Source organism: Spermophilus citellus, assembly GCF_964194105.1.
Source record: "Spermophilus citellus genome assembly, chromosome: 9".
NCBI classification, from domain to species: domain Eukaryota; kingdom Metazoa; phylum Chordata; class Mammalia; order Rodentia; family Sciuridae; genus Spermophilus; species Spermophilus citellus.
In genome coordinates this window covers 135,556-157,670 of record NC_138191.1, presented here as the reverse complement: position 1 = coordinate 157,670, position 22,115 = coordinate 135,556, and the positions used below count along the sequence as shown (strand labels likewise).

The 22,115-nt window shown below is 36.3% G+C and overlaps 1 protein-coding gene across 3 annotated transcripts in view; it reads right to left on the bottom strand.

Moving 5' to 3' along the window:
- The window catches only part of LOC308657273 (uncharacterized protein), a 38,661-nt gene that overhangs the window by 2,755 nt on the left and 13,791 nt on the right, over window positions 1-22,115 (bottom strand). For 2 of the 3 annotated variants that reach the window (XR_014023889.1, XR_014023890.1), the window contains exons 2-3: window positions 21,098-21,224; window positions 6,064-6,194 (exon numbers count right to left, since the gene is read on the bottom strand). Coding sequence is in view for 1 of the 3 variants with exons in the window: in XM_081308812.1 (XP_081164938.1) it covers window positions 4,633-6,194; window positions 21,098-21,224 (1,689 nt within the window). In the remaining 2 variants the exon portion in view is untranslated. Of the gene's footprint in view, window positions 1-4,191; window positions 6,195-21,097; window positions 21,225-22,115 lie in introns of those variants that run through there. The other variant, XM_081308812.1, reaches the window with a different exon arrangement.

Here is a 22,115-nt window from a genome sequence, read left to right as displayed (position 1 = left end):
TCAGATAAGCATGTTTACCAGACTTCTCTGGCTCTCTTCAGTATCCAGTCTCTATCTTGCTTTCCTAGTTTTGATTTGAATGTTAACAGAGGCCCACTCCCCAACCTCTTGACACATCATTCCACTTCTATGTCTTCTTCTGTTTTGCTTTTTGCTGCACCAATCCAGTTACCCTCTCCATTCGCCTGTATGGCCATATCCTTTATCACTTCTGCTCATGTTTCTTCTCTAAGTCTGAGCCTTCAAGGCTCAGAATTTCAAATTCTCATGCCATAAATTCTTGGGTCATGTTAATCCTTATTTTCTCTAGTTGTGCTAAATACTCATTTTTTTTTTCAGATAATGACTTCAATTTTCAAATGAAATTGGACAATTTCAGGGACTTTTTATTGTGGCCTTTAAGTAAGAAGCATCTGTGAATTGCCAAGCACAGTACCCATCTGGCAGGAACTGCTAAGCATACATTAGATTGTTGCTTTTGGAGCTGCCATGGTGGGTGTGGTGTTGAGTCACATCTTCACTTCCCTCTAAAAAGGCTTCCCTGTCACTGTTTTCCCATGCACCAGCTAAGATGCAGCCCCATGGCTCAGTCTCTGCTCTTTCTCTTGTTCCCAGCCCCCAGAGGCCTGAACTGGAACCTGGCTGTGACCCACTCTCCACTTACCAGGTACTCCTTTTTTGGGATGCTTTACATTTTGTAAACTTTTGTTTTACAAAATTGAATTGAACCCAAGCCTTCTTGCATGCTAAGCAAGCATTCTGCCACTGAACTGCACCCCAGCCCTTGATCAATATTTTAACACACACACACACACACACACACACACACACACACATATATATATATATATATATATATACATGTGATTTTGTACATATTTAGGTTTCACTACATCATTGTAATAGACAGCACATAGAAAAAAAAAGTTGGTTTTTAAAATTGTACCTAACAGGTTTTTAAACTAGAAGTTACATTCATTTGGAATACCTGTCCATCAAACATCTTTCATTCTAAATAACATAAACATATCAATCTGTTGACTTTTGCTTTTCCATGGGGCATATGTATGCTGATGACATGAGAGGGAAGTCCTGATGCCTTAGATCTTGTGTGGTGAAGGCTAGACTGTGTGTGATTTGGGGTGCAGGGTGTTTGAGGTGTCCTGAACACTGGCTGTCTTTCCTCCCTAGATTCAGTTATTTCCTCTGCAGTTTGGGATGTTGGTAAGAATTTTCTTCCTCTGGTCCTTCACAGCTCTGCTTTCTTTTCTCCTGGCTCAGATACTGTCATTGTCACTAGGACAAATGGCATAAATATGACATCTAAGAGGCTTGGACACAATGAAGGAAAATTATTAATGCAAATAACTGTCAGTCCTCTATAAGTGTTATGTGAATTTAGAAAATTTTCTGTGTGCAACAAAGCCTTCAGTCCTGTTCATTGACTCTTCTGTGGCTGCCTTTCTTCTCATTTTTCTTCTTGCCACAGTTGTCCTATTGCTCTTTTTGCATCATTGCCCTGTACACATTCTTTTTTTTTTCCTGTACACATTCATAAATGTGCTCTCTGTGTCCAGCTGATTTGCTTCTCTGTGCGTTTTCTATCCAGAAAACTTTTCATGTTTATGCTATTCTTCCTGAATAGCCTACTTGTCAATGAAGACAAAATTTGTCTTCTGGCAAGTTTGTCATTATGCAATGATGTAAGAAAGTTTATAAAAATAAAGAAACCAAAAGGTCTCTATGGACTTGACCCACTCAGAATTTTTGAAGGCTGCCTTTCTTGATCCTGAGCTCTTTCACTATCTCTCTGCATTGGTGGGAACTGAGGATATTATCATAAATAACAGCAGATCCTATATTATTGTGGTTTTCTTTTTCAGAGCTGGATTCAGATGATCCTTGAGGAATGAAGAGCTCTGCCAAGCTGGAGGGTGATACTACAGGTGGCTTCTTCACCAACAAGCATGGCTGCCATATCATAGACCATATCAATGACTATACTGCTCTCAGAAAGCAGATTGGGGAGAGCAAACAGCTGGTCCAAAAGATCCTGTCTCTCTTGAGGCCCACATGCAACTTCCTGGGCCTTGAAGCTCAGAGCTCAGAGGTAGTCACACATGCAGCTCTTAGGTTCACCCTTTCTTTGTGCCCTTTGTTCTTAATTCTACTTCCTTCTCCATTATTTATTTTTGTGGCCTGCATCTTCACTTATTCTAGCCAGGACCTTGCTTCCCTGTCTCCTGAGTCATTCTAAGTTCTACTCTGTTATAGAGGAGGCCAACTAGATATTCTCCATCAGAGTCACAGAGAAGCCTGTGCAGCATTGCCACCATCAATAAAGCATTTTTTAAGTGTTGATGTCCACATGATGTTGAAATCAGCACCCTAAGACCTTCAGGATTTACAAAGTTCATCATATCCCAGATCTCCTCATGCTGAAGCGAGAGGGAGTAGCACTAGTGATGATTTTCCATTGCTGTGGTAACAACTTTCCACAAACATCATGGCTGAGAACACATCCAATTATGTTAGAATTGTAGGTCAGGAGCCCCCCAGGGGTCCCACTGGTCTAAAATCACTGGGGGATACAATCATTGTATCACCCAATGGAGGACCTCAGGCACATCCTGCTTCCTTGCTTTTTCTGGCTCTAGAAACCCCTCACTTCTTGGCTGGAGGCTGCTTCCTCCACCTTCAAAACCAGCAACAGCTGGCAGAGTGCCTGATCCATCACCAGACTTCTTTGTCTCTTCTTTCATTTTAAAGACCCACGGGATTACTTGGATTGTGTAGATGATCCCGTGCCATCCAGGATGGTCTCCCCTTCTCAGAATCTTTAACATAATACCATCTGCAAAGTCACTTGCAAGATAATGAGGCATATTTATTATCATGAGAAAAGAATCTCCTGGGAATGACATTATTCTGCCTGCCACATACTCTTAATTCATGTGCAAAATAACATTGGAATTAAAAACAAAAATAAAAATAATCTTTAACTTAAGCCAAGTTAGTAAAATTAAGACACTACCTTAAAGCATAGTCTTCAAAAGCAACTCAATATTAAGTTCAAATTTAGGCCCTAGAAATTCTCCACTGATGACTTCAGGATTCCCAAGTATCAGATTTATTTTATATGTGGCCCTTATTTTCTGAAAGGCTGGCTTTGAATGCAGAAATCTCATCTGAGGCTACGAGCACATAGTGAAAGGGGGAGGTAGAGGAAGATTTGGTGTACCTGGAAGCCTGCAGACTTTTGCTCAGTACACAGAGAAGTCTAAATGGAGTGCTTGGATAGTTTTCTTTGAGTCTGCCTTGGTCTGTCTTCTCTGCAGTCTATATCATTCTCATAACTGTCTTAATATCTCCACAAATACAAACAGAAAAATTATATCAATTTGATTTATGCAAATTATATTTCCCAAATAAGTTTGATTAATGTGTACAATAATTAAGAGATGTCACAGTACTATTTACCCAATAGTATGCCTGTTACATAAATCCCTTAGTCAAGTGGAAAACTGTGATACCTTTGAGATAATGACATGATTCAATACATGACAGTGTTAACATATTAACATTCACTTATATTTATTAATATGTTGCATGCATAATATGAATATAGGTAAAAAGGCACTGTAAACTGGGCAAGGTGGCCCATGCCTGTAATTCATGCAAATTGGCAAGCTGAGGAAAAACTTTCACAAGTTCAAAGTCAGCCTTAGCAACTTAGTGAGGTTTTAGGCAACTTAGCAGACCTTGCCTCAAAATTTAAAAGAGTTGGGGAAGGGAGGGGTGTGTGTGTCTGTGTGTGTGTGTGACTGAGAATGTGGATCAGTGGTTAAGCATCCTTAAGTTTAACCCACCGTACAAGAAATGAAGTTTAAAAAATTAAAATTTTTAAAAATATATTTCTTATAATTTTCTCCAACATTCAAAAGTGCAAATATTCAGTAATCTTTGATTTATAAGAAATGCATATCCTTTCAAAGATGAGCTATCTGCACTCTGGATGTATAATATCTACAATGATTTTGTTATCTCTCCATATCTCCTAATAATATTTAATAAATTTTAATAAAAACTTAAAGCCAGTTGCTCATTTTCTATATTTAAATTATTTTCTCTTTTACTGACCCTCAAGTACATCAAGTTATGAGGTATGGATAAGGACTTTAGTATACTTCCTTTATATTTGTCAAGGTTTTTATTGTAAATATTTCACTATTAAATATGACACATATTTTGGAAAATGCTGTTTAACCTTCATTACAGGAATAAGGTTTCAGATGTTTAATAAATCTGAAATTTAAATAAGGGATTGGAAACATTATTTAACTTTTTAAGGTTGCTGAGGATTATGAATTCTCCAAAGTTCAATAATGTTTGAGCAATGTCTATGAGTTTTGAAACAAATTTTTCCACTTGACCCTCTCCTACTAGTATGTTTTCTAGGTGTTGAGTAAGGGGTGACCAATTGTGGGAGACATTTTCACATTGTAACAGTTTTTTCATTTGAATAATTTTTCTCTGCTATAATAATTTGTAGAAGTTGTCTCCAATATGAATTCTCTGATGTCTTGTAAGGTTTGATGGATGATTAAAAGCTTAGCCACATTCTTTGCATTTCTAAGTCTTCTCTCCAGTATGAACTCTGCTGTGCTTAATAAGGCTTGATTTTTGACTATAAACTTTGTCACATCCTTCACATTTGTAGGGCTTCTCTCCAGTATGAATATTTCTGTGGCAATTAAGGGCTGATTTTTGAATATAACCTTTGCCACATTCTTCACATTCATAGGGCTTCTCTCCAGTATGAAGTCTGCTGTGGTAAATAAGGCTAGTTTTTCGATTAAAAGCTTTGCCACATACTTTGCATTGGTAGGGTTTCTCTCCAGTATGGATTCTCTGATGGCGAACAAGGCCTGATTTTTTGCTAAAAGCTTTGTCACATTCTGTACATTTGTAGAGCTGCTCTCCAGTATGAAGTCTGCTGTGGCAAACAAGGCTTGATTTTTCATTAAAAGCTTTGTCACATTCTGTACATTTGTAGGGCTTCTCTCCAGTATGAATCCTCTGGTGGGGAATAAGATATGCTTTTTTAATAAAAGCTTTGCCACATTCTTTACATTTGTAGGGATTCTCACCAGTATGAATTCTTCTGTGGTAAGTAAGGTATGATTTTTCATTAAAAGCTTTGTCACATTCTTTACATTTGTAGGGCTTCTCTCCAGTATGAAGTCTGCTGTGGCGAATAAGGCTACTTTTTTGATTAAAAGCTTTGCCACATATTTTGCATTGGTAGGGCTTCTCTCTAGTATGGGTTCTCTGGTGGTTAATAAGTCTTGATTTTTTACTAAAAGCTTTGCCACATTCTTTACATTTGTAGGGCTTCTCTCCAGTATGAAGTCTGCTGTGGTGAATAAAGTTACATTTTTGATTAAAAGCTTTGCCACATACTTTGCATTGGTACGGCTTCTCTCCAGTATGAATTATTCTGTGGCAATGAAGGGCTGATTTTTGAGTATAAACTTTGCCACATTCTTCACATTTGTAGGGCTTCTCTCCAGTATGAACTCTGCTGTGGCAAATAAGGCTACTTTTATGATTAAAAGCTTTGCCACATACTTTGCATTGATAGGGCTTCTCTCTAGTATGGGTTCTCTCATGGCTAAAACGTCTTGATTTTTTACTAAAAGCTTTGTCACATCCTGTACATTTGTAGGACTTCTCACCAGTATGATTTCTGCTGTGATAAATAATGTGGTTTTTTTTAATGAAAGATTTGCCACATTCTGTACATTTGTAGGGCTTATCTCCTGTATGAATTCTCTGGTGGTGAATAAGCTGTGTTTTTTTAATGAAATCTTTGCCACATTCTTTACTTTGGTAGGGCTTCTCTCCAGTATAAATTCTCTGATGACAAATAAGGTGAGATTTTTCATTAAAAGCTTTGTCACATTCTCTAAATTTGCAGGTCTTCTCTCCAATACGAATTCTATGGTGGTGAATAAGGACTGACTTTTGATAATATAATTTATGATGTTCATTCTCACTTACAATTTTCCATATTTTTCTTTGTTGTGAATAGTCAAGTTCATAGTTTCCATATTTTCCATTTATCACTTTTTGAAGTATATGTTTTATGCCCTGGTCTTGTGCAAATTCTTGGGTATGATGAGAAGCCATGCCTGAAATAAACCAATATAAAAATTATTTTACTTACTAGGCTGAAATGAATATATTTTCACAGTAAGATATGAAATTATCACCATGTCAAGAAATCAGTGAGGTAGCAGATTAGTAAATCCAAGGTCATCATTATTCCAGTTAAAAAGTAAAATATAAGTTAAAAATGTACAGACAAAATTACCTTGTGAAAATTACTGAAACTATTGTAGAGATCACAGTATCAAAGAGAAGTATATTACTAAGGATAAAAATAGAAGAAAATATGTAACTTTTCCCAAATACAGCCATTGCTCCTCCACAATATAGCATTGTGCATTTAGAAAAAACTTCACCAGCTACTATCATTCTCAGTAGAATAGGGGAAATATAAAAGATACACACAAGCATTTAGGGCTTTCTTGAAGTATTTGAAAACTGCTTTCTGTCTACCATGACATAGAGACCTGGAATTAACAAATAGATTTTGGATGATAATACCACAGTTATTTAACAAGAGTAAAGAGACTCTGGACTCTTTTAATAAGAAAAATACACACATATGTCTAGAAAAATTCTCCATGAAAACGAGTTTTATCCATATTATCTGGATAAAGCCAACATGACCTTCAAGACTAATAAATTGTTTTTTACATTCTAAAATTTGTATTATTTGATGATTTGTTTCATTGAAAAATTCAACTTTGTGTATTTACTAAGTATATCATGGTATTTTAAAGTATATATACAAAGTGAAATGACTAACTGAAGTGAACCAATACATGCATTATTTCACATATTTATCAGTTTTGTGATTACAAAGTATTGCATTCATTCTATTAGTATTTACCAAGAACCTAATATACTACACTCACCATGTGATACAAAAATACTCTTGACCTTCTTATGCCCATTCAAATAAAAATTTGTAAACTTTGACTAACAATATTGCTAAGAGCCACAGCTGAGTTAGAATGACGCATGCCATTTTTGCCAGAAGGGAGTGGTTGAGAGGTGACACCAGCGAGCCATTGATATGATGATGGTTATGTTAAGCAGTGTACACAATTGTATATTAGACCTCTGCTGTCCAACTGGGGTGGAGTTCTCACGGGGATTCCTGGGGATTCCTGGGAAGTTCGAGTTGGTTGGGGAAGTTCCAGAGAAGGGATTTCCGGTTGGTGGTGTTCCTGGAAGGGCCGAGTGGGTGGCGTTCGCGGGACTTCGGGCAATAAAGAAGTTCCTGTTTGAACCTACGAGTGCCTCGTGGCGGCTCAGTTATTTTGTGCCCAGCCAGACTGCGGCATATGGTGGCCCATGCAGGGAATGCCTGAGGGTAAGTGATAAGGTAAACTGCTCTATTCTGGGGGCAGTGTGAGAGGATGGGTAACCATTTAAAGATTCTTCTTTTGTTTTGTTTCACTTTTGTTTTAAGTTGCCAGTCCCTGGAGATGGGTGGGATGGAAGAAAAACAGCTCACATCTGAGGAAAAACTATTTGCATCTGAAGAACAGATGGGGAGAAAGGACGGATGGATATTTCAGGAGGATAGAAAGGCTGCTATAATGAATTTTTGTTCCATTTTTGTTTCATTTTGTCTCGGTTTTGTTTTACATTATCTTAGTGAGGGGTATCTTCATCATGGAAATATGGAATTAAAAATTAATAAGAACCAAACCGAAAGGGCGTTAAGTAAAGTGCTAGAGGAAGGAGACATCTCAGTAAAATCAAGAACAGGGCATACGTTAAGATGATACAAAGGTATAGCCCATGGTTCATTAAAGAGGGGTTGTTAAATATATCACAATGGAACCATTATGGTGAAGATTTAAAAAAGATACAAAAGGAAAGCCCAGGAACTCTGCCAGTTGGCATATTACCATATGGACGTTGTTACAATCTGCTTAGTCTAGGAGAAGACATTTTAAATCAAGTAAAACAGGAAGACTCTCGAGTTAGTCAGACAGAGGAAAAAAGTTTAGAGAAGGAGGGGCTATCAGGAGAGAAATCACAATGGGAGGTTGCTACTAACACCTTTCTATCACCAGAGGGTGTAAGTGTCTAACCAACAGCTCCGCCTATGGAGACAATATATGTTGAGTGGCCATCAACCCCCGTAGTTGATAGATGGGATCCTGAGACACGACCTCAAATATTAGCATGCCCTGTATTTGAGGTGGCAGGAGGGCAGCGAAATCACCATGTTTTAGATTTCAAAACAGTGAAGCAGCTAAAAGAGGCTGTAACAACCTATGGTCCTCAAGCACCCTTCACTGTAAGCATGGTCGAATCCATTACCAACTTGAACATGACGCAAGCAGACTGGACTAGTATGTGTAAAGCTGTGCTAAATGGAGGACAATACCTGTTATGGAAGGTTGCCAATGAGGAATTTTGCAAGGAGATGGCTAGGTGAAATGCAGCAGCCAGTTATCCTCAGAGAAATCTAGATATGTTATTAGGAAAAGGACCTTATGAGGGTCAGCAGCAACAAATTGCATATGATCCTGCTATATACTCACAAATTGCTGCAGATGCGGTTAGAGCATGGAAGACTTTACAAGGACATGGAGATTTACAAGGTCAATTATCTAAGGTAATACAAGGAGCTAATGAACCTTGCACTGAATTTGTAGATAGGCTTATTCAAACAGCTACCAGAGTTTTTGGAGACACAGAACAAGCAATGCCATTAATTAAACAGCTAGCCTTTGAGCAAGCAAATTGATGGTGCAAGGAGGCCATTAGACCATGGAAAAATGAAGACTTAAACACATATATTAAATTATGTAGAGACATTAATGAACAAGGGCAAGTCTTGGCAGCTGCAGTACAACAGGCTTTAGATGCCAGGCCCAAAACATGCTACAATTGTGAACAAACAGGACATTTTAAAAGGAATTGTCACATAGGAGGAGAGTTTAACAAAACTAGGTATCAAAGGGGTAGAATACCAGGTATTTGCCCACAATGCTGTAGAGGGAGATATTGGGCTAATGAATGCTGTTCTCAAACCACCATAGAGGATACTCTGTTATCAAAAAACAGGGGTTTACCCACAATGTCATGGAGAAAAGCAACGGGCTCCATTGCCAAAAAACGGACAGGGGGGCCCAATGCTCTGGGGCCCACAACCACAAATATATGGGGCAATGGAGGAACTCAGCAACACCATCAGAATAGTGCCCAGGACACATTATCCATTAGAAACCTCATCAGACAAACCAGAGGGAGCGCAGGTTTGGACACCTGTGCCTCTGCCAGAGCAGTGCTAACTCCAGAGATGGGAGTTCAAATTATTCCCACAGGAGTTAAAGGACCTCATCCCCAAGGACCAGTAGGCTTATTATTGGGACACAGTTCTTCTACTCTAAAAGGACTTATGATAAAATTATAGCCAGTTCTCCAAGGGGTATATCAGTAATTTCACCAGGAGATAGAATATCACAGTTATTAATAATACCCAGCCTACATGATAAATTTTCCAGCCATACTATAGGAAAGAGGTTCCAGGTGATTAGGCTCCAAAGGTGTAGATTGGGCTATGCTTTCTTTAAATTTAGATTCTCACCCCATGCTAAAACTAAACATTCAAGGATATGAATTTAATGGGCTGCTGGATACAGGTGTAGACCTTAGCATCATCTCTCATCAAGAATGGCCAAAACATTGGCCGTTACAACCAGCCACTCAAACGCGTTGAGGCCTCAGAGTGGGAAATAATCCCCACAGAAGTGCAATGGTATTAGATTGGAAGGATCCTGAAGGATGTGAAGGAACTATACAGCCATATGTATTGGATCATCTTCCTATAAATTTATGGGGATGAGATGTCCTAGATCAATTAGGTTTGACATTAACAAATAGCATCAATCCAAATGCGCCCACTATTATGGCTAGATAAGGTTTTAGGAAAGGAAAAAGATTAGGAGAACAAGAACAAGGTATAGCAGCACCAATACAAATAAATCAAGGAACACACAGACATGGATTGGGTTTTCAGGAGGGGTCATTGAGACAATAAAAATTACTTGGAAATCAGAAAGGCCAGTATGGGTTCCTCAGTGGCCCCTGACTAAAGAAAAGATACAAGGAGCCCATGACCTGCACAAACAACAATTAGCGGAGGGTCATATACAACCTTCTGTATCTCCCATAATACTCCCATTTTTGTCATCAAAAAGAAATCTGGTAAATGGAGATTATTGCAAGATTTAAGAGCCATTAATAATGAGATGATTATGGGACCTGCTCAATCAGGGATTCTCCAATTGTCTGCTTTGCCAAAAACCTGGTATGTTTTAGTTACAGATATAAAAGATTGTTTTTTTTTTCAATTCCAATTTATCCTGAGGACAGTCCACATTTTGCATTTACTATCCCTGCACTAAATCATGAAGGTCCTGATCAGAGATATGAATGGAAAGTACTCCCTCAAGGGATGGCTAACAGCCCAACTATATGTCAAATTAATGTTAACAAAGCAATCCAGCCACTTAGAAATCAAAATCCTGAACTACAAATATTTCACTATATGGATGATGTATTATTAGCACACAAAGATAAAAACACATTGCTAGAATGTTATGCCACACTTACAAACTTATTAAAAAATTATAATCTAGAGATAGCAATAGATAAAGTACAATTAAATTTTCCAATTAATTATTTAGGAGTTCTATTATCCTCAACCATGGTCCATCCACCAAAAATTCAAATACGAGTAGATCAACTCAAATCACTTAACGACTTTCAAAAGTTATTAGGAGACATAAATTGGATAAGGCCTTATCTAGGCATACCAACAGGAGAGTTGAGACCTTTATTTGATATCCTAAAAGGTCTATCAGATCCAAATTCAACACGAATGTTAACACCTGAAGCAAGAAAGGCATTAAAAATAATTGAAACATATATGGAAAATATGCATTTGGATAGAATTGATATAAGTTTGCCTTTATTATTTATTGTAATACCAACAAAAATATTCCTACAAGAGTATTTTGGCAAGAGGGTCCATTATTGTGGATATAATTATCATATTCTCCTAACACTATTCTTACTAGGTATCCTGAGGCTGTAGGACAATTGATACTTAAAGGAATAAAAGCAGTAAAGGGAGTGTTTGAAATTTCTCCTAATAAAATTATTACTCCATATACTATGGATCAAATTGATGAGTTAGCTAATGAGTTAAATACTTGGGCAATAATCATGTGCAAACCTAATGTTTCATTTGATAATCACTTACCATCTAATCCTTTGTTGTCTTTTTGGTCTTCGCATCCTGTAGTTTTTCCAAAAATGACAAGAAAAACACCTATCATGAATGCTCCAAATATGTTCTCTGATGGGTCAAATAATGGTACAGCAGCAGTAGTTAACCCTGATCAAACTTTTACATTTTTAGTACCCAAACATTCAGCTCAAAAGGTAGAGCATAATGCAGTATTACAAGCTTTTGTGATGTTTAAAGATTCTGTATTTATTTTCTGATAGTCAGTATATAGTTAATGCTATAGTATCAGTTGAAGATGCTGGTAGGATTTCTCCTTCCTCTACTGTTTTCTCTTTGTTTTCCACTATACAAAGTCTAATCTGGGACAGAAAATGTCCATTCTTTTAGAACTTATCAGGGCACATACAGGATTGCCTGGAGCCCTTAGTTTGGGCAATGATTTAGCAGATATAACTACACATGACATACATATTTTCTCTACACTAGTAGAAGCTACAAATTTTCATAAAAGGTTCCATGTCAATGCTAATACTTTAAAAAAAGTGTTTTAAAATAACTAAGGAACAAGCTAGACAAATATTAAAACAATGTCAAAATTGTTTGACCTTTTTACCACAAGTTACTCTTGGAGTCAATCCTAGAGGACTGATACCTAACCATATTTGGCAGATGGATGTCACACACTTGCCAGAATTTGGAAAATTAAAATATTTGCATGTTACAGTTGATACTTCTTCCAGATTTTTGATGGGCTCCCTTCATGCTGGAGAAAAAACTAAAGATACTATAGCTCACTGCTTACAAAATTTTGCCACTGTGGGCGTTCCAAAACAGTTAAAACCAGATAATGCCCCTGGTTATACTTCTACCTCTTTTAAACAATTTTGCTCATCATTTGGCATTATTCTTATAACAGGAATCCCATACAATTCACAGGGACAAGGCATAGTTGAAAGAGCTCATTAAACGATTAAAATGTACTTATTAAAGCAAAAAGAGGGAATTGGGAAGGGGTATATATCCCCCAAAGATAAACTTAAAATAACCCTTTTTACTCTAAACTTTTTAAATTTGGATTCTTCATTCCGCTTAGTGCTGCGGAAAGGCATATGTGTCCAAAAAATGTACATAAGCCCAAGGTACTTTGGAAGGATATTCTAACAGGACAATGGAAAGGTCCTGACCCAGTGATTGTCCGGAGTCGGGGGTCTGTTTGTGTGTTTCCACAGGGAGAACAGCAGCTGATTTGGATTCCAGAGAGATTAACTAAAACGATTTCTACAGACCAAAAAGAAGATGATTTGGCTCAAATCCATAACAGCTGATATCCAGAACTCCAGTTTGTCTATCCTTACATCTGCGACAGTGGTTCTCCCACACCTGAAGGCTAATGAAACCAGGGTGCTTTTTTCAATATCTATTTTATTATTGCCCTTTCCCACATCATGAAGTTCTATTTTGTTTTTTGAGCTCATACAGACCTCCCCCCCTTTTTTTTGGTTAAATTTTTTTCTGATCAGTTCTATTTTTTGACTGGGGAGTTTTTAAACATTGCAATGGAGATTTCACCTGTGAACAGCTACAAGGCCTTTACTATTATGTTATGTGTTGTATGTATTGTATTATGTGTGCACACTTCTGTTTTGTGTTGTATGTCTGTATGTGCGTATGTCCATATATCATATATGAGGAGCGCTCATGAAAAAAGGGATCCAAATTTTTTTATTCACGTGATTTAAATGGTTTAATTAATTGGGTAAACACCTGTTGAGGATTGTTTTAAAATGTGAACACAAAAGGAGGCTAACAGATATGTCTGTTTACTTTCACCTTTCCTTTTCGTTACATCTAATTCTATTCAGGATATTAAATTGCTTAGAAAATTGCTTTCTCTTAGTGCCTGCTGGAATGTTACATAATTTTTTTTTTAGCCATCATTGCCAGAATTCCTATCTTCATCCCAGTGCCGGTGAAGACAAAGATAAAATCAAACTACAGCTTCTGCGATAGCTATCACAACAAACTGTATAAACTGATGGATGCATCAATTAATAATGTAACTCAACAAGTGATGCTCAATCATGGAGTCAATTTACTTTAGGAGGAAATGAACATATTAACAGATTCCTTTGCTTTGAACTGCTTGCAGAACTTGCCTGGACTATGTATCACCTGTATGCATTGTGAACTATCTGTTGGTGCAGCGAATTGTGATAGTGCTGGGGTATCTTTGCTGATGGTGTCATCGGTGGTACAATTCTTCCAAAAGGAACCATCATTTGGCTTGGTGTCATGGCATTTTGCATGCTCCTCCCTTCTGCTTGTGATGGTCTAAAATTTGGGGGCCAACAGAGGTTAGGCAAAGAACCTCACCCCGCCACTGGCACCAAGGCCAAATTTGGGGGCCAACAGAGGTGAGGCAAAGAACCTCACCCCCCCCCCCACTGGTGCAAAGGCCTATCCACAAGTAGGCTGGACCGGTAGTCAATGACAGATAAGATCCAATTGCAATGGTACCAACCTAAGACAGGAGGCTGATGCCTTGAGATCAGCTCATCCGATGATGGGTAAGCACCATATGTAGTATTGGATAACCTAAGACAGGCACGTTCCCTAAGCCACATGCTTGTTGTTTAATTAAACAGAAGTGGGCAGATGCTGAGAGCCACAGCTGAGTCTGAATGATGCATGGTATTTTTGCCAGAAGGGAGTGGTTGAGAGGTGAAGCCATCGAGCCATAGAGATGATGATGGTTATGTTAAGCTGTGTATTCAATTGTATATTAGACCCCTGCTGTCCGCCTTGGGCAGCTGCTACTTTGGAGTTCTCGTGGGGATTCCTGGGGAATTCGCATTGGTTGGGGGAGTTCTGGAGGAAGGATTTCTGGTTGGTGGTGTTCCTGGAAGGGCCGAGTGGGTGGTGTTTGCGGGAGTTCGGGCAATAAAGGAGTTCCTGTTTGAACCTACAAGTGCCTCATGGCGGCTCGGTTATTTTGTGCCCAGCCAGACTACGGCACAATATGCCAACACGCCACAAAACACAGTACCTGGTCACCACAATTTTACTCTCTGAATTTCTGACTTCCACATGTGAATCAAATTCTCCTGCAACTGACTTTCTGTATCTGCCTTATTTCACTTTATGCAAAGTCCTGCATATTCATCCTATGTTACTTTAAATGACAAGATATTTTTATATCTAAACAGCAATGGCATATAAATACCACACTTTTACTAATTTGATCATTGATGGGCACATAGGTTGAGTCCATATCTTGAATATTGAGAGCAATGTTTTCACTGAATAAAATAATGGAGCTATCTCTTCAACATGCTGATTTCATCTCTTATGGATACATATTTAATATTGGCATTTCTGTATCATGAGGTCATTCTACTATTTTTTTAAAGAGAGAGAGAGAATGAGAATTTCTTTTTAATATTTATTTTTCAGTTTTCGGTGGACACAACATCATTATTTTTTATTTTATGTGGTGCTCAGGATCGAACCCAGTGCCCAGTGCATGCCAGGCAAGCGTGTTACCACTTGAGCCATATCCCCAGCCATCATTCTACTTTTAATTATTTTTGTGTGGTGCTTGGAATTAAGCCCAGGGGTGCTATACCACTAAACTACAACACAGCTATTTTAAAATTGTTTGAGACATGATGTTCCTAAATTTCTGTGACTTGCCTCAAAATTAAAATCTTTTGTTGACTTCCCAGTTAGCTAGGATTACAAGCTTGTAGCACTATATTTGGCTTTTAAAATTTATTTTAAAATTTCCATACTGTTTCTACAAGAACTATATAATCTACTGTTGTCTGTTTTTTTAATGGACAAATCAATTAACAATAGTACAGCACATAAAGATAAAGAAAACCATGGTTTAATCAAAGTAACAACAACAAAAACAAAAAATATTAGGAATTGAGCATTAGGATAGTGAGAGTTATGAATTACCCAGAACACTAAGTAAGCATTTGAAGACAGTTTGGTTAACTAAATTCAGACAAAGATTGTTAATATAAATAAGCATAAATTGTGAATGTGAATAATCCCTCAAGAAAAAATGTCTGAAAGAGGCATTCATGGTATGTAAAATTGTAATCTTAGCAATCTGGGAGAGGCTGAGCAGGAAGACTATAAGCTGAAGTCCAGTCTTAGCAACATAGTGAGACACTGTGAAAACTTAAAAACCTATAGAATATATAAAGGGAAGTGGAATATATATAATGAAAATATATAAGGGAAGTGGGAGAGAAATTCAAGCATGCCACTATGAAAAGTGATAAACCACAAGTTAAACCATTAAGCAAAGTAGAAAAAACAATTATAAGAATTATAAAATACAACGTTCAAAGTAACAGTAACAAATTCTTTACTTTTAAAAAATTTATTTTATTATTAATGCATTATTACAAACCACAAATCAAAAGAAAAAACTTTACTAACAAAATTAATCTAAAAAGGAAAAAGGAATTGCTGAATCAATTCCACAGAGAGTATGCTGAAAAATGGAGCATGGCCTGCTCCCCAAGGTGCTCTGGGGTGCTCCAGCCCTAGGCCAGTGAGTAGCTGGGGAGCTCGTGAAAGCCTATAGTTTCTGCCCTGCAGACCCCTGGAGCTCCTAATGTTGCTGCCCACCTGGGGGCTCTTCCCCTGCCTGGATGACCTGATGGTGGCATTGATCTGTAGGACCTCAGACCTAGGATCTCTGGGTTGCCAAATCTCCTGGCCCAATCCTGTCCATCCTAGCCAAAGCCAGCACTGAGAAAATGGCAACTTTGTGTGGTGGGGGCATAGCATGTCAAGAGGAATGGTGGCCAATCCAATGCCTGTAGGCCAGCAGGGGCTTTGAGGGCCCAAGAAGGTGAGTGGATGATGGATTCTGCAGCCAATCAGCACAGACTAGGGCTCTCTGTGACCATTCCAGGAGGGCTCCACGAGAATACAACTTGTCCTGACAAGGAAAACAAAGGCCTTATCCATCCTGGAAGGTGAATGAAGCCCTGGAGCATGATGGGTGGAAGGGTGAACACCCTTGGGTATTTGGTGTTTATTCTACCAAAGACAGAAACTGTAGGGTAACATATCATATTTGATCTGTTGAAAATGTCTACCACATTTCAGGTAGATTTACTGGCCTGTTGTACAAGGCCTGTGTATATAATATGAAAAAGCTGCTCTGAAACTTTTAAAACTTTTGCCACATCTGGACATTCTAAATGTAAACATTTGATAACATATAATAGAGTTACAAAATAATGTCTTGTACATGGCCATTTGTTTTAAAAAATCAGAAATATCTTCTGGAAGTGACCTTGAAGGAGTGGCACTTGTCCACATCTTTTGAGTGGATTAGAAGACATGAAGAAGACTTCGACCACAAGAAGAAATTGTCCTGTGCCAGACTGGCTATATGTAAAAGAAATTCTTCATATTGTAACCATTGTTTTGTATGCATATTTTATTCCTCATTACTATATATACAGTTGACAATGCTAAATACCTTTTTAGAAATATCTAGATGTTCTAAAGTTCTTAATATATGTCAAAAGTAGAAGTGGTAATGTATAACACATGTGTAATTTTTTAAAAAATTCATATAAATTTTTTTTTGTGGGGGAGTGGGGAAATAGCCAAAACCCCTGTTGAGTAATACATATCGTATGCTGATTTTCTGGAGCACCATGCCAGTGTGCTTACAATGAGGCAAGAGTAACCACTGTTCCTATGTCTGTGGGTTTTGTTTTACTGTGCTGTGTACTTAGTGTATATAAAGGATCAACAAGTCCTAATCTACATCTAGCTTTTCTAGATGTCAGAGGTTGTCAGTGTATGACAAAAGTATAATTAGTAAACCACTTTTGTATATTTTATGTTAAAATTATTGGGAAGGATTGTCTTCTGAAAATGTTAGCATTATAGTGCACAAGGTTGGTGAGGGCCAAAATGCTTATATTTTGAAGACATTTTCAAATTAGGACTATTGGTACATGGGTATAGTTTATTCAAGACTGTCATGTATGTAGTAGACAAATTGAGTCCTTAATTGAAAAATTTAGTCTGCATAGAAGTGACTATTTAGAAGTGACTATTGTATGCTAAATGTAGAGGTAGTAAAATATTACTTCATAAGGCTGATGTTCTCTCTGATATGCAGGTGCTTACATACAATAAGGTAACTTTTCTATATTCATATATTAATATACAACCAGTGTAACTCCACATTTTATACAACCACAAGAATGGAAAGTTATATTCCATGTATGTAAAATATGTCAAAATACATATATCTACTATGGTATATCTAAAAAGAACAAATAAAAATTTTTAAAAATAAAAATAATAAATCTGAAAGAAATTCAACTGAATGTAATCTATAGGGAACTCTAAATCTAAGGAAAGAAGTAGATGAAAGCAAAAGAATATGAGTGTTACATACAAAAGTGACAAAAAAAAAGCTGGAGTTGCCAAATTATGATACAGAAACCATTTAAAACAAGAAGTTATACGGCATAAAATATACTTTAAATTAAAAAAAAAATTAAAAAGAGGCAAAGTAGATTATACAAAGATAAAAAAGACTTTTCCCTAGAATACTGTCATGAGAATAGACATGTTTTCAACTCATATCATACTTCCCAGACATAAAAAGGTAAGATTGGAAAAAGTAAATACAGAAATAGAAAGTAACACTATAATACTAGGAGATACCAATCCCCATTTACTATAAAAAAAAAGTCAAACAAAATGTTAATCACAAAACAAAAAGTTTGAAAAATACTTTAAATGAATTTGACTTATATACTAAATGTTCTCAATAGCAAATGGAATATTAAACTGGATTGACCCTGGTAAGGAATAAAACAAAGGTTAATAGGTATAAAAATAGTAAAATTATTTTGTAAATATCATAGCATAAAGTTAGAAATCAAAAGTGGAAGGGATGTTCAAAAATCCAGAAATAAGGGCTAGGATTATGGCTCAGTGGTAGAGTGCTCGCCTAGCATGGGCGGGACCTGGGTCAATCCTCAGCACCACATAAAAATAAAGGCATTGTGTTGTTCCATCTACACCTAAAAAATAAATATTAAAAAAATCCAGAAATACGTGGCAATTGGTTGAACAATCTTGAACATGGTCTTGTTCCAGAATTGAAAGATAAAATTAAGAGACCATTGTACAACTCAGTTAGCTGGAGACTCCATCTAAATATCTATCAAACTCCCACTTCTTTTTTTGCAAACAGAAAAACATATTCCAGAAATTTTATGGAATCTCAAAATTGTATGAAAGCCCCCAGAATTTCAAAATATAAACAAAATTGGGAGAATGTTGTGCCATGATTTAAAAACATTAAAAGCTACAATATTCAATGGGTAGTACTGACATCAAGTTAAACAGATAGGCATATTAAATTGGGAGTGTAATAATCTCTTGCATATGTAGCAAATTAAGACATTTGCATGCCATTGTTTAATACAGTATTATCTAAAAGAGCTACCATGAGAAAGCAAACCAAATATTCCTTGAAATAAGTGGATGAGGCAATTTGTAATATAGAAACTACAGAATATTTTTCATGTTAAAAAATCCATAAATTTCTGTAAAATCTATAATCAGGATAAATCTTCAGTATATTAGGTTAACTGAAATAGGTCCCTACCAAAAAGAAAAATATAGCAGAATTCTACTTATATAAGATGCCTAAAACAAAACAAAACACAAACAAATATACAAACAAAAACTTTATGAACAGAAATGAGAACGGCCTTACTGAGGGAAGAAGACAGAAATGAGCCTTTGTTTACATAAGAATTTATTTATTGATTTTTGAGATGTAAACTTTTTATAGATATATGACATAACAATTTGAATTAACATTACTGAACAATATATTTGATATAGTGAACAATAAGTTTTGTTTTGTGGTTTTAATTACAATTAAAATTTAAAATAACACATAAAATATAAAAATAATTGCAAAATATTTTAAAGCTACCTTTGAAATCTCTTTACCCAATACATAAGAAAAAACTCATAAATATATAAATAAAGTGCATGCATATAATCCAGGTACTAGGAATTCTGAGGCAGAAAGATTGCAATTTCAAAGACATCCTCAGTAACTTAATGAGAACCTTCCTCCAAACATAAATAGAAAGGGGCTGGGGCATATAGCTCATTATTAGAGCATGCCTGGTTTTATCCCCGCTACATTAACATATAGAAAATTTACATTACTCTGTTCACAGGCAGGATAAAAAACTAATCCAGATAAAATATAAATGTCATTAAAAGGGTATAATATTTATGCAAGCAAGTAAAAGCACATGTAATTTTATTGGCAACAGAAATAAGGATCATGCATATTTTAATTTAAACTTACATTGTCCTAATTTGTGAAATAATGGAAATTGCCATCTAATCATAAAATATGGATAAAAATAAAACAGTACTAAATTATGTGAGAAAACCTACTCCACAACATAAGACCTATTCAATAAAATGAAAGAAAAAGAAAATTTAACAAACAAAATTTTATATATCCACAGATTTACTATTTTACAAACCTTTTTATGTAACTACAATTTGCAACTGTGACTATAGATCCCAAAAGAGCATTCATTATAAACCTTGATTTTCACTTTACAGAAAATCTATTACAAGTATTTATAAACAGCTCTGATAAGGAAATTTTAATGAATAAATATATGAATAATATTGGAGAGATTGCTTTATAATATTAATTTGCCGCAGTCTGGCTGGGCACAAATCATGAGCCACTGAAGCAGGAACAAACTTTATTTCTGAACTCCACCAGCACACTCCACACACGCTCCCTGGGAACTCTCCCGAATGCCACGCGGCTCCTCCAGGAACCACCAACTGGAAATCCCTCCTCTCGAAATCCCTCCTCCCGCACTTCCCCAACCAATGGGAACTCTCCAGGAATCCCCACGAGAACTCCAAAGTAGCAGGCTGAGGCAGACAGTAAAGGTCTAATATACAACCGAATCAATCCAGCATCGTCTTAATGGCTTGCCTCTCAACCAATACTATTGGCAAAATGCCAGGGGCCATTCCGACTGAGCTGTGGCTCTCAGCATTAATTTATTACAAAGGTTTGACCTAGAGTTCTCCAAAAAAATGCATCAATTTCCTAAAGGCCCACAAATAATATCATGCTGACCCTCATAAGCTAAGGGGGGTTTTGGTGGTTAATTTGAATATACTGGTACATCACTGGAGAAAAAAGGAGACTTTAAAGAATTTGAAAGCATGATAAACATGGGGCATATGTGTTCAATGACAACAAGAGAAATAAACCTAAGCTTCTAAAAAATATTTTCTGGTGGATAACTTCTCCATCAACACTTTGAAGTTTGACGTCCTCCTTGACATTTGGGGCTCTCAATGTATCCAATGCTATGTGTAGGACACAATATTTTACATCACTGAATTCCTCTAAGTACCACTTATGTAAAGTGAAGAATATATAACTAACCAAGAAAGGAAGAGATTAAAGACTCAAAGGAATATCATTAACATTTATCTGTACCAAACAATGCCTTTTTCTTGAAAGCACAAATCTAAAACTCATTCTTGCAGAGAACTTCCCAGAAATATCTTCAAGGGAAGAAAATTAAATAACAATAATTAAAAATTAGTTATACTTACCCAAGAACACCATGTTTCTGTAGTTCTCTAACATTACATCACTATATAATTTTTGCTGAGCAGGCTGCAGGCATTCCCACTCCTCTTCAGTGAAATCAATGGCCACATCCCTGAATGTCAACAGTTCCTGAAGTAAGAATAGGTAAATAAATAGCACATTGACCATATGATAATTCAGAGTTTGTAATCTAACTAAAGTTGAGCTGAGGGCTGGGGATGTGGCTCAAGTGTAGCGCGCTCACCTGACATGTGTGCGGCCCGGGTTCAATCCTCAGCACCACATACAAAAAGAACCAAAGATGTTGTGTCTGCCAAAAACTAAAAAAATAAATATTAAAATTCTCTCCCTCTCTCATCTCACTCTCTCTTAAAAAACAAAATAAAGTTGAGCTGAGAGTTTGTAAAAGGATTCTCATGTAAGTGATGACTTTAATTATTTATAAAGATACTTTTAAACACAGTGTTACCATTATCTACCTCTGAAGAAAAAGTGACATAAGTCCAAAAAGAGTGTATATACTCTACATTTATGAAATAAAATATAAAATTCAGGCATCAACACAAGACTATACATTTGTTATTTTTATATCATAATCTAAATTATATATATATATATATATATATATATATATATATATATATATATATATCATATGAGAAAGTTATGATGACTAAGAAGGGGAATTCTCAAATTTTAATTGCACAACCATGAATCAGAGATTTACTAAAATGCAGAATGTGATTCAATAAATAGTTCTGGGATGGAGCTGGGTTTTCTGAGTATGTAGCAAGCTCTCTAGTGAATCTAATACTGGTGGTATGAGAGAAACTTTTGAAATGAAATGAGGTAGACAACTAAAGGAAATATTTACTAGTAAATTTGAGTTCAAATGTTTTATGTTATTTATGTATATTATTAAAATAACAAATAGCAACAACAATCCTGCTTGAATATTTTTGTTTTTTAAATTTAAACTTATTTTTAATAATTAAAATAAAAATTGTACATACTTATGCA